A 12,431-nucleotide genomic window follows, 5' to 3' on the forward strand; every position below is an offset into this window, starting at 1 on the left:
GGTTCCCTTCTTTTCCTATGTGCAAATACCCTGAAGTTAACGTTGTAAGGTTTGACTGACTGAAAACATATTTTGCTGAAGGTTTATTACTTTTTTTAAAAAAAAAGAGTAATTGTGATTCTTTAATGGTGATGTTTAACTACATTTGACTGACTGCATCTAATATATATTCTAATGCATCTTTTATGTTCAATTGCAAAAGCACAAGTTACAAATTACTTACTAAGGGGAGTGGGGAACTCACCAAAATACAAATATCCCTGTTTGTAATACATTTTGGCAAGTGTTTTGATTATATACATTTTCTTTTTTCAGTCTGTAATTTTAGGCATTTGCACATTATCCAAATAAATGCAATGCATTACAAAAATAACTAGTAAAGAGGACTGGAAATCAGAGTATCTACTTCTGAAGTGCAATATAATAGTGACATCTAGTGGTTATGAACACCAAGTGACAAATTAACAGTGCAATCTTATTCATCATATCTCCTCAGAAGCAGGCCCCACTGAGTTAAATGGGATTTACTCACAGGATAAACTGCCTACACAAGGGATACATTTGTATTATTACATTTATATTCCACTTTTCCTTCAAGGAGTTCAAGGTATTATACACAGCTCTCTCCTTTCTGTTTTGCCTTCATAATAACCCTGTGAGGTAAGTTAGGCTGAGATTGGCCCAAGGTCACCCAGAGAGCTTTTCTGTGGTAGCTCCCCGTTTTATTTACCATATTTTTTGCTCTATAAGACTCACTTTTTCCCTCCTAAAAAGTAAGGGGAAATGTGTGTGTGTCTTATGGAGCGGATGCAGGCTGCGCAGCTATCCCAGAAGCCAGAACAGCAAGAGGGACTGCTGCTTTCACTGCGCAGAGATCCCTCTTGCTGTTCTGGCTTCTGAGATTCAGATTTTTCCCCCCCTTGTTTTCCTCCTCCAAAAACTAGGTGCATCTTGTGGTCTGGTGCGTCTTAGAGAGCGAAAAATACGGTATTTATTTACTGAATTTATATACAGTACAGTGGTGCCCCGCAAGACGAATGCCTCGCAAGACAGAAAACCCGCTAGACGAAATGGTTTTCCGTTTTTGAGCTGCTTTGCAAGACGATTTTCCCTATGGTCTTGCTTTGCAAGACGAAAACGTCTTGCGAGTGTTCCGATTTTTTTCCGCTCCCCCCCCTTTCTAAGCCGCTAATAGCCTTTTAGCCGCCAATCCGCTAAGCCTTTAATAGCCGCTAAACCGCAAATAGCGCTAATCCGCTAATAGGGTTGCTTCGCAAGACGAAAAAACCGCTAGACGAAGAGACTTGCGGAACGGATTAATTTCGTCTTGCGAGGCACCACTGTACCGCCCTACACCCGGAGGTCACAGGGTGGTTCACAGAAAATGTTTATGGAATGCTGTCCCCAGGGAGGCTTGCCTGCCACCTACACCACTTATCTTTAGGCACCAGGCAAAAACATTTCTCTATACCCAGGGCTTTAACTATCTGCGGCCTTTAAGAAGTGAGTGTGATGTTTTAAATGTATTTCTCTTTCCTCTTGGTTTCAATGTATATAGGTGGGCTTTATCGCCTGTTTATTTGTTGGTTTGGGTTGCCCTGATCAAGATAAAGTGACCAACAAATATAATAACAATAACAATGGAGATTTGAACCCAGGCCTCCCAGGTATTAGTCCAACACTATAAACACAACTACACAACTTTGGTTCAATGCACAAAATGCAGAGTTCCTGAATAGTATTTCTGTCTATATAGAAAAAGACCACCAGCTGATTCCTTTCAAGCCAACAGTTTGTTTTCAGTGGGATCCTCTCTTTTAACACGATCCTGCTGCAGGTCTGCTCAGAAGTCCCATCAAGTTCAATGTCATGTATTACTCCCACTGTAAAATAGGAGTTTAGGATTCCTGTACAGCCTTAATGAACCGATCAAAGTTTTTGTTAGTGGCTCAACCAATAATTAGGCTTAGAAAAAACCTTCAAGGTCCCTACCATCTTTCCATGTTGGAAAGATCAGTTTTTAAAGCCTCAATAGGGCAAAACCAGATCCCTTTCTGACACTACACAAAGCTTTGTGTATTTTTTTTTAAATTAAGACTTCTGAGAGCATTATTATATAAGGAATGATAATGATGGAGACCACAAAGCTTTTTTAAAAAAAACACAACCCTGAATACTTTTATTACCATATTTAATAATGCTTTCCAAGTGATTATGGATCAGGGCATGACCTGGAGCGCAAATACCACTGCTCTGGTGAAGAAGGCCCAGCAGAGAATTTATTTCCTCAGACTTTTAAAAAAGAACAATCTGAGTGAGAGACTGCTGGTGTCCTTCTACCGAGGCTCCATAGAGAGCATACTCACATATTGTATTTGTGCTTGGTTCTCCAGTTGTACAGCTAGAGAGAGGAAGGTGCTCCAGAAGGTCATAACCACAGCCCAAAGGATTATTGGTCACCCTCTCCCACCTTTGGAAGAACTGTACGGTTCCCGTTGCCTTAGGAAAGCAAACAACATCCTGCAGGATCCATCTCACCCGGGATACAGTCTGTTTGCACTACTGCCTTCTGGCAGGAGGTATAGAAACATCAAGTCAAGGACAAATAGACTGAAAAACAGTTTCTATCCAAGAGCTGTGGCCTTTTTGAATGCTGTAACTCGATAGTGAGATCTGGGAGTTTTTGGGGGTGGGTGTGGGTGTGGTTGGAAGGTGGTTTGGTTGGTTGTTGTTGTTGTTTTGCTTTTACTGTTTTTAAGGGATGGCATCCAATTTCGTTGCACTTGTGCAATGTTGCACTAGTGTAATGACAATAAAGAATCTATCTTCATTTTTGAAGCTCTGTGTGGTTATTGTTTGTATTAATATGTATAGAAACCACACAAAGTGGGGTTTTTTTTAATTATGATTTGGAAAGCATTAAATAAGGATACAACACCACACAAAGCTGTTAACAAACACGTGGAGTGCTACTAAATAGATCATTAATATCACATAAAGCTTTTTAATTAACACTTGAGAAGCCTTTACTACTACTACTACTACTAATAATAATAATAATTTATTATTTATACCCCGCCCATCTGGCTGGGCTTCCCCAGCCACTCTGGGCGGCTTCCAAAAGAATATTAAAATACATCAATATTTAGAGTTAAGAATATTATAATACATCAAACATTAAAAGCTTCCCGAAACAGGGCTACCTTCAGATGTCTTCTAAAAGTCTGATAGTTGTTTATTGCCTTGACATCTGCTGGGAGGGCGTTCCACAGGGTGGGTGCCACTACCGAGAAGGCCCTCTGCCTGGTTCCCTGTAACTTGACTTCTCGCAGTGAGGGAACTGCCAGAAGGCCCTCGGTGCTGGACCTCAGTGTCCGGGTAGAACGATGGGGGTGGAGACGCTCCTTCAGATAATCAACAATGGGAGCTATTGATTGCTAGCCACACTCCTGAGCAGATCCAACAGTATCACCCCAAAGTCCTTTGATTTTAACAAGTGTTAACTCAAAATTACTAGCACTGGATATCCAACCATTGACGTCAACGGGTCTACTATTAATTATAACTAAAAGCAGATATCAGATATCGGGGTCCATGTCTCTACTCCTTACAGTTGCGACATTAAGGTGTGTGGATTGGAAGCAATTGATTTCAATAGGTCTACTCTCCATTACGATTCAAGGTGGACATCAAACAACTGGTTCCAATAGGCCTACTCTCAACTATAACTCAGGCTGGGATATATTATCATGTTATCGTTTTTTATTATGAGGAGGAACAGGGCCGGATTTAGGTTTGATGAGGCCCTAAGCTGCTGAAGGTAATGGGGCCCTTTATATGTCCAGCTGTCCTTTGTCAACAACAAATCGCTGCTGTTTTTTGTTTTGAAGATATGCTATATGGTAATTTATGGACCTAATAGGTCTCTAAAGCCATTTGCACATAACAAAATATGTACATCATAGGAGCCTACACAACACAAAATGCTGTATTTTACATTGTTGTGACCTGCCCTGCAACCTCATGGTGAAGGGCAGGTAATAATAATAATAATAATAATAATAATAATAATAATAATAATAATAATAATAATAATTATTATTATTATTATTAATCGTAGGCCCCAATTCACACAGGGCACCTATAAGGCACACTGGCAGTAATGCAGAATTCACCCAACACCCTAGAATAATATTTCTGTGAAGAATAAGTAATGGTGGGCAAGTTGTCTTCCTGTCTGCTTGCTCACCATCATAGGATTTTTTCACAGAACAGGTGTGCCAACATGAATAAAATGGGGGTGGGTGCAGGTTTTTTATCTTATATTTTGGAAATGTACACCCACTTTTTCCCCTTTAAATTTTTTTGGGGGACCCAAGAGAGTGGGGCCCGAAGCTATATACATAAGTTTGTTTAGCTTATACGTAAATCCTGGAGGAGCATTAGTGAGGAGAGGGCGCCTGGCACCTAAACCGAGACAAGGCTGGCTGAGGGGGAAATTAAAAAATTGGCGGGAAGCGTTTGCGCGGGAAAACGTCTTTCTCCTCAGCTAGGGCGTTTTCGCCGCCGCCGCCTCTTCGTCGGTACCTTTGCTGAGCTGACAGGGCCCGACCTCGACCACTTCTTGGGCTGTCTGGAAGCCGGCAGCCACTAACTTCTCCCGGAGACTCGGCGGCAAAGGGAAGCTGCCCACGTCCCTCGGCTCCATGATGGAGGAGGAGGAGAAGGCGGAGAAGGCGGTCCTCCATTCCTCTCAGCCCGGCCCCCTTTTTGGAGCGGCATTTTTCTCCTCCCACAGGGGAAGAAGAAGTACAGTAGTCGCTTCTGAGGAGAGGAGAAGGGTACAGGGTTGCAACCCCGCTCTCTTACTGACTTTTGGCAGTATTGTATATCCCATTGAAGTCAATGGGGCTTGCTGCTGGGGAGCCGTGTATAATACAGTCGCAACCCTGCGCCCGCTGAACAGGGCAGGAAATCCCATTTGATTCAATGGGGGTTACTGCTGAGGAGACAAACATGGGGTCCCTACCCTGGCGCCCGCTTGCATTGGGAGTAAATCCCATTTAAGTCATAGTGTAGTTTACCACCCCGCACTATCTTTAAAAGGCAGTAAATCTCATTTAATTCAGTGGGACTTACTTCTGAGGAGACAAAGATGAAGATGCAACTCTGACGCCTACTTACATAGCCACTTAATTCATAGGATTGCAACCCCACGCCATCTTAAAAGGCAGTAAATCTCACTTGATTCAGTAAGGTTTACTTCTGAGGAGGCAAACATGGAGCTGCAACCCTGATGCCCACTACGGTGGAGTAAATCCCATTTAATTCATGCAACCCTGTGCCCACTTAACATGGCAGTAAAGCCTATTTATTTCAATGGGGTTTACTGCTGAGGAGCCACATAGGGTTGTGGCCCAGTTACCTACAGACAGGAGTAAATCCCATTTAATTCAACGGGGCTTCTGAGAAACACATAGGATTTCCTTTTGCCCAAATACACTGCCGTAAATCCCATCAAATACACTGGATGTTACTCCTGAGGGGAAACGCACCCCAGCGCACACTTGTAAGGAGAAAATCCCATTAAATTCAATGGGGCTTCTGAAGAGACACACCTAGGATTCTTACCCTTTGCTCAATTACATGGGCATAAACCCGATTTAATTCAAAGGATCTTGAGTATAGGACTGTGCTGCACAGTGGCAATGCTGTGCCTATTTACAGTACATGGCAATATGCCCCACTGAACTCAATGGGACTTACGGTACTTAAGACCCATATAGGCTTCAGATACACAGTTTCCTGGTTTGGCTGTTCCCTGCACATATTGAGACTGTAGTCATGTCTATTTAGACATCGGTTTATTTAATTGGATCTACTCTTGACCCCCTGAATTATCTCTGCAATACTGTGTTCTCTTATTTTTAACCCTGTGTGTTTTTTTGCCTGAAATTCCTCTGCAATCACCAAATGATGTGATGCATTTGAGAATACGTACAGGATTCTGAGGCTGGGGTATTAATAATATCTTAGAGGACTGGATCCCCTCCCAGGGTAATCTTATTTGACTTCTTATTGGCTTCTTTCTGGAAAAGAAGATCCCTGCTGCTAGATTAAGCTTAGTTTAGTTTATGTAGTTTCCTGTTTCCAATAAGGAGTCAGTCAAACTGATGACTCTGGAAGGTATTGAGTGGTAGACTGCCCCTGAACCTGAATGCTTTCTTTAGCTATCCTAAATAGCTATTGGAAGACATCTTTTCCCCTGTCCACTTCCTAAAATTTAATCCAAAGCACCAAAATAGGTGCAAAAATTTAGACCTGGGCCTCTAGCTGCACACAGGTTGGGCATTTTTTAATTGTAACCCAATAGAATACATAAATATTACAGAGACACACAGATGGAATAATATAACACACACTGAATTTAATGATTATACAAAGTGAAATTACTTCCACCATTTACTGTAACTTAGTTAAGGTACATAAATATCACACCCATCTGCACACTTCATGAATATTGCACACCACAGCTGTGCAATCTTATATTCCAACCCACTCAGGGTGCATAAATATTAACCACTCACACAGTGCATGAATACCACCCCCTTCGCGCAGTCATGCAATCTTTATTATAAACCAGTCAGGGTGCATAAATGTTACAGGGTAATGAATGTTGCACACAGGAATGCAATGTAGCATAAGTAGAATGCATAAATCTTACAACTCCCGCAGTCTTTTACTTGTAAACCACTTGAGCGCATGCAATCTTGCGCACAAAATGATGCATGAATATTATAACACAGCCATGCAATCTTTGCTGTAACCCAATTTGAATGTGTGTGTGTGTGTGTCACACACACAACTCCAGCAATCTCTCATTTTGTAGGCCAGTTTAAGGTGCACAAATCACTCGCGCATTTTCGTGCAACCTTCATTACTAGTTCTGGGTGCATAAACATTTCTGAGCGCCCTCGCGCAGGCGGGCGCATGCACGTTGGATCCCACGAAAGGAACGCGCTCCCCAGAGCAGCTAACGGATGAAGACCTCGACGGTTGGCAAAAGGGGTGGGCAGGTGGGTTTCACGGTCTGGGACCGAGAAAGGAGACCTGTTCAGGGGCGGGAAAGGATAATTTAGCAGGGGGAGGCAGGTGTAGTTATAGCAAGAGAGGAGTGGCGGGGGGGGGGGGGCAGCAGTAGCTTGGATCTTGTCGGGAGAGATATTAGGAGTGAGGCCCGAGTGAGAGACGCAGACAAAATGAGGAAAAGGGAAAAAGTGGCGGGACTTTGGATCATTTGCGGGGCATGCTTGCATCCACATCCAAAAGCGCGGAAATAGCAGCCCTTGCTGCAATCCTACACGCATTTGCTTTGTTCCACGGAAATCAGTGGCATGTCATGCTTTATTAAAAAGCATACTTGAGGGTGGCTGTGTGCGTGAAGGTGATTTGGAAGAGTGGATTGTGCCCCCGCACCAAAATAAAAATAAAAATCCCCTATTAAATGCGGGGAAAACTCACCCCTTTACCCAGGCCATCGACACCTTCGGGGCCCACGCTATTCCTGGCGGCTGTGCTCTGTTTTTTTAACTTGTTAATTCTGAATTTTAAATTCTGGCAACCTGACCTAGGACGGGTAATGAATGTGATAATACGTAAAATGGATGCAATCCGAATTTACTCTTTAGCCAGGAGCGTAGATGTAACGCGGGATTCGAAGTGAGTCTTGGAGTGGGGCGCACACGTGCGAGTTTGCGCCCGGTTGAGGTCGCTGAGCCTTTATTCCGAGCAGGACAGTAGATTTGCAGACTTAAAAAGAACGTGTCTGTGTGTTTGGATGGGATAATGTTAGTGGAGGACCCCCCCTCAAATAAAACCTCTCCTGAACTATCTTTCTTTTTTTGTGGGGACCAAGGACAATGGCCCATTTACTCCCTATCCCCTGTCCAGTGAAACTGGGGACCTTGAAGAGCGAATCTCTTGAAGCTCGTTTGCACGAATATGTGAAGCAAGGCAATCACGTGAAAGTGAAGAAACTTCTGAAAAAAGGTAAGGGCTGGTGTTGGAGGTGGGGGCAGAGGTATCCTTCGGAGTAGGACTTTGTGGGCAGAACTTCACCCCCCCAACTCTGGAGAGTGAACAGAAGCAGCCCCCCCCCGTTTCAGCAGAATTAGGGGGGAGCCCCTGCTACCCCGCAAAAAGACCAGCCCTGCTTTACCACATGTTAAGCATGAGGCTTTTGATCTCATGGTAGTGGGTTCGGGCCCCATGTTGGGCAAAATATTCCTTCATTGCAGGGGGTTGGACTAGATGACCCTCATGGACCCTTTCAACTCGACAATTCTATGATTCTAAGCGTCGTAGTAGGGATGTGGGCGGCACTGTGGGTTAAACCACAGAGCCTAGGACTTGCCGATCAGAAGGTCGGCGGTTCGAATCCCCGCAACGGGGTGAGCTCCTGTTGCTCAGTCCCAGCTCCTGCCAACCTAGCAGTTCAAAAGCACATCAAAGTGCAAGTAGATAAATAGGTACCGCTCCGGCGGGAAGGTAAACGATGTTTCCGTGCGCTGCTCTGGTTCGCCAGAAGCGGCTTAGTCATGCTGGCCACATGACCCGGAAGCTGTACGCCGGCTCCCTCGGCCAATAAAGCCAGATGAGCGCCGCAACCCCAGTCGGCCACGACTGGACCTAATGGTCAGGGGTCCCTTTACCTTTAAGTGTCGTAGTACACTATTATCGTTATTTATTTATTTATTTATTTATTTATTTATTTATTTATTCATTGCATTTCCCCCTGACAGTGTCTCAAGGTGGCTTCAGGTAGGTAGTGTTGGTCTGCCATAGTAAAAATAAATTAAAACAGTTCTTTAAAAAGATGGTTAAAAAGACTCTTCTTAAAAACCCCCTTAAAAGAATCAAGTTTTCAAAAAAAGTTATATGATCTAAGAAAGTCTTTAAAAGAATCCTTCCAAAAGAATTTAAAAATTGAGGGACAGTGGACTGGCCCCCTGCTGAAAAAGTTTGCTGACCCCTGGATAAGAGGCTAAATTAAATGTCGCAGTTGCACCACTGATGAGACAGCACTGATGAGACTGCATGGATCTGGTTTCCAGCTTTTAAATAATTGGAATCCCCCCCAGGGGTAGGAAAATACTATTTATTATGTATGAAAATAAACAACATAGTAACTCCCTCTGTGCTCCTTCAGCCTGATTAGGGTGAGGGCTCGGGGTGAGGTGTGAAAAAGACACCAATTGTGCTGCCTCTCACTTTGCATTGATCTATAACAGCACTACTTCTTTTAAATCTTACTGCATTTTCCCTTTCTCTATGGTGCTTTGTAATGAAATTAAGGTTTGTCCTAGGTGGATTGTTTATAGGAATGCCTAGATAATGGGTTATAGGAATACATAGAGAATCATTAGCTGTAATTGCAAAAGGAAGTCTTCCTTTGGAGGGGCAGCCTGCCTCAAAAAATGTAGGTAGTATACTGAGGATATTGCAAAGTGGAATAACCTTTACGCCAAGGGTTTGAAGAACTGCAAGCATGGTTGGGTGTCACAGGGGGCGGGAGATATGCAAAATAGGAGGCGTGGCCCCGCGTCCTGCTTCCAAGGGGTTTTGCTGGGAATATAATTGAAACTCGGTAATTTCGCCTGGAATGGAGCCACAGCGGCGGACGTGGGCAGGAATAGCAGCCTTGCCGCATCCGGGTGCAACATTTGGGGTAGAGGGTCGGGGACGCGGGCGGGGAGGGGGAAGGAACCGAGCGGAGGCTGTTGAGCTACCGTGACTTGAGAAGCGGAGAGCGGCCGCCTGGCCTTTGAAGCGCGGAGTGTCGAGTTAAGACTATACTTTCAGGGATCATTTCTATAGTTTGTAACTAGAGAAGTGTACTCGAAAGTGATAGGCCGCGAAAACCACGAGGAGGAGTCAAAGTGTTCTCTTCTGAGCGCGAAGCGAGCAGGCAGTGTTGCATTTTGCAGCTGCTGCCTGCTATTGATGACCGTTCCGCCTCCTTTTTATTAAGGAGGTTGGAGGGAGAGAACACAGACTGAGTGGTTCGTGCCTTTTTTAAAAATGGTAGAAAGATAGACCTAAGTTTTTGTTTGTGTTTTAAAACTTGCTTATTTTATAGTACAGGAGGGTTTCTCTCCCGCCCCCCATTTTTCTATTTATAGGCTATATTTATTATCTTGTTTCTACATTCTGCTAGTGTTGGTCCAGCAAATATAAATCTACTGTAATACACATTTCTGGGGGGGGGGGGTAGGAGCTTAGTGGCAGAGCAAGCATTTTGCTTTGCTTGCAAAAGGACCCAGGTTAATTCCTCCATTGTTTGCTGGATGGGTACAGTATTTGGATATTGTCCTTTCTGAGTGAAGACTACTGGGATAGCACACAAAGTAATCTCTTTAAAATTCTAATTATATTCACAAATAGCAATACTGTACTGATACAACCATCTCAATTTGCATATCCTTAGAAAAGGTTCTGCACGTAATTTTATCCCAATTTCTCATCAGCTTTCAGCCTAGGTTACAAATACAGAGGGCTTTGTTTAGGGGAGAGATCTCTTCTAGAGCGCACATCCATAAATCCCGGATCCTTTGTTGATGATGACACTCTTTTGCATTCATCTACCCAGGAAGTTTAAAATATTTTCATATATTACGTTTATATCCAACCTTTGTTTATCCCTTTCCCCTATTTTATCTTTACATTCAACCCTGTAAGGTAGGTTTGGCTGGGAAATAAGTGACTGTCTTCATAGCTGAGTGGGGATATGAAGCTTTGTCTTCCTGGTTGTTCTTGTTGTTGTTATACCCCACCCCCGACAGGAACTCAATGAAGCTTACAGATAACATCCAATTCAATACATAACCACAAACAGAGATAAAACTCTGTTCTGTCCCCCCACTTTCTGGTTCAAATATCAAAGTCAAGGAACATTATACAAATGCACAGGATGACAGTATATCTGTTAGCAACTAACAGAATGTAAGAGGAGCCTGCTGGATCAGGCCAATGGCCCATCTAATCCAGCACCCTAGTTTTACAGCAGGACTTGAGCACAAGCACACTCCCTCTTGTAGTTTCGAGCAACGGGAGGCAAAGCGGAGTCGTCATGGCTAGTAGCCATTGATAGCCTTAGTCCTCCCACCCCATGAATTGGTCCAATTTTACCTTCAAGCCAATCCAAGCTGGTGGCAGTCACCACCTCCTGTGGAAACAAGTTCCACAGGTTATATTTAGCTGTGAGTACATTAGCTATGGGGATGCAGGTGGCGCTGTGGTCTAAACCACAGAGCCTCTTGGGCTTGCCAAACAGAAGGTCGGCGGTTAAAATCCGTCAAAGTGCAAGTACAGTGGTACCTCGGGTTAAGTACCTAATTCGTTCTGGAGGTCTGTACTTAACCTGAAACTGTTCTTAACCTGAAGCACCACTTTAGCTAATGGGGCCTCCTGCTGCTGCTGCTGCGCCGCCGGAGCACGATTTTTGTTCTCATCCTGAAACAAAGTTCTTAACCTGAAGCACTATTTCTGGGTTAGCGGAGTCTGTAACCTGAAGTGTATGTAACCTGAAGCGTATGTAACCTGAGGTACCACTGTAGATAAATAGGTACCACTCTGCCGGGAAGGTAAACAGCATAAACGATATTTCCGTGCACTCCTCTGGTTTTGCCAGAAGCAGCTTAGTCATGCTGGCCACATGACCCGGAAAAACTCTGTGGACAAACATCAACTCCCTCGACCAGTAAAGCAAGATGAGTGCCACAACCCCAGAGTCGTTCGCCACTGGACTGAACTGTCAGGGGTCCTTTACCTTTTTTTCCCATTAGCTATGGTAGCAAAATGCACCCTTCATGTGTAGGGGCTACCTATTTCTAAATGCACTGTGGTAAAATAAGTGTGGGGGATCAATCCCTTCCATGCTTGCCGAGCTTGTGGATGCGACAGGTTTTGAAACAGGATAACTGATTAAGGCTGGGATCCTGTGCAGGGGAAGAAAATCCTCTTAAACACAGTTGGACTTAATTCTGAGGAAAACATGCATATGTTTGTTTGCACTCTAGATGTACCTTTTAGAAGGAAATCTTGTTACAGTATTTACTACTTGTTGTGAGTGACACAAAGCATGCTTACTAGGTGGTAAGATCACAGGTGTAGCTGGGGGGGGCAGCTGCTCCCCCTAAATCAGTACATATCAATACAGATCTGAGGTTCTGCCCTGCCCTAACAAAAGCCTTCCCCCAACCCCAACAAAAATCCTGGTGACAATAGGAACACTTCCAGTTTGCTAAGCGTGTGAGAAGCCCTTGCACGCTGCAATTCTGCAATATGCATACAGTACTGAGGAGGAATACCTCTGTAATGATACTTATTCCTTGGCAAGTGTGTATAGGATATAGAGAGCAGCTGTAGATAAA

At 43.9% G+C, this 12,431-nt stretch overlaps 2 protein-coding genes across 5 annotated transcripts in view; one reads left to right on the top strand and one right to left on the bottom strand.

Moving 5' to 3' along the window:
* Positions 1 to 5,113, bottom strand: part of RAD51C (RAD51 paralog C) — a 31,017-nt gene extending 25,904 nt beyond the window's left edge. Inside the window, exon 1 of one of the 2 annotated variants that reach the window (XM_081172190.1) lies at positions 4,588 to 5,113. In XM_081172190.1, the coding sequence (XP_081028316.1) occupies positions 4,588 to 4,708 (121 nt within the window). In that variant the 5' untranslated portion in view covers positions 4,709 to 5,113. Of the gene's footprint in view, positions 1 to 244; positions 804 to 4,587 lie in introns of those variants that run through there. The other variant, XM_081172191.1, reaches the window with a different exon arrangement.
* Positions 5,114 to 5,185: 72 nt separating this feature from the next.
* TEX14 (testis expressed 14, intercellular bridge forming factor) overlaps positions 5,186 to 12,431 on the top strand; it is a 62,304-nt gene continuing 55,058 nt past the window's right edge. Inside the window, exons 1-2 of one of the 3 annotated variants that reach the window (XM_081171946.1) lie at positions 5,186 to 7,076; positions 7,916 to 8,049. In XM_081171946.1, the coding sequence (XP_081028072.1) occupies positions 7,920 to 8,049 (130 nt within the window). In that variant the 5' untranslated portion in view covers positions 5,186 to 7,076; positions 7,916 to 7,919. Of the gene's footprint in view, positions 7,077 to 7,150; positions 7,393 to 7,915; positions 8,050 to 12,431 lie in introns of those variants that run through there. The other 2 variants (XM_081171945.1, XM_081171947.1) reach the window with 2 other exon arrangements.

The sequence above is a fragment of the Podarcis bocagei genome (assembly GCF_964188305.1).
Source record: "Podarcis bocagei genome assembly, chromosome: 15".
Lineage (NCBI taxonomy): Eukaryota > Metazoa > Chordata > Lepidosauria > Squamata > Lacertidae > Podarcis > Podarcis bocagei.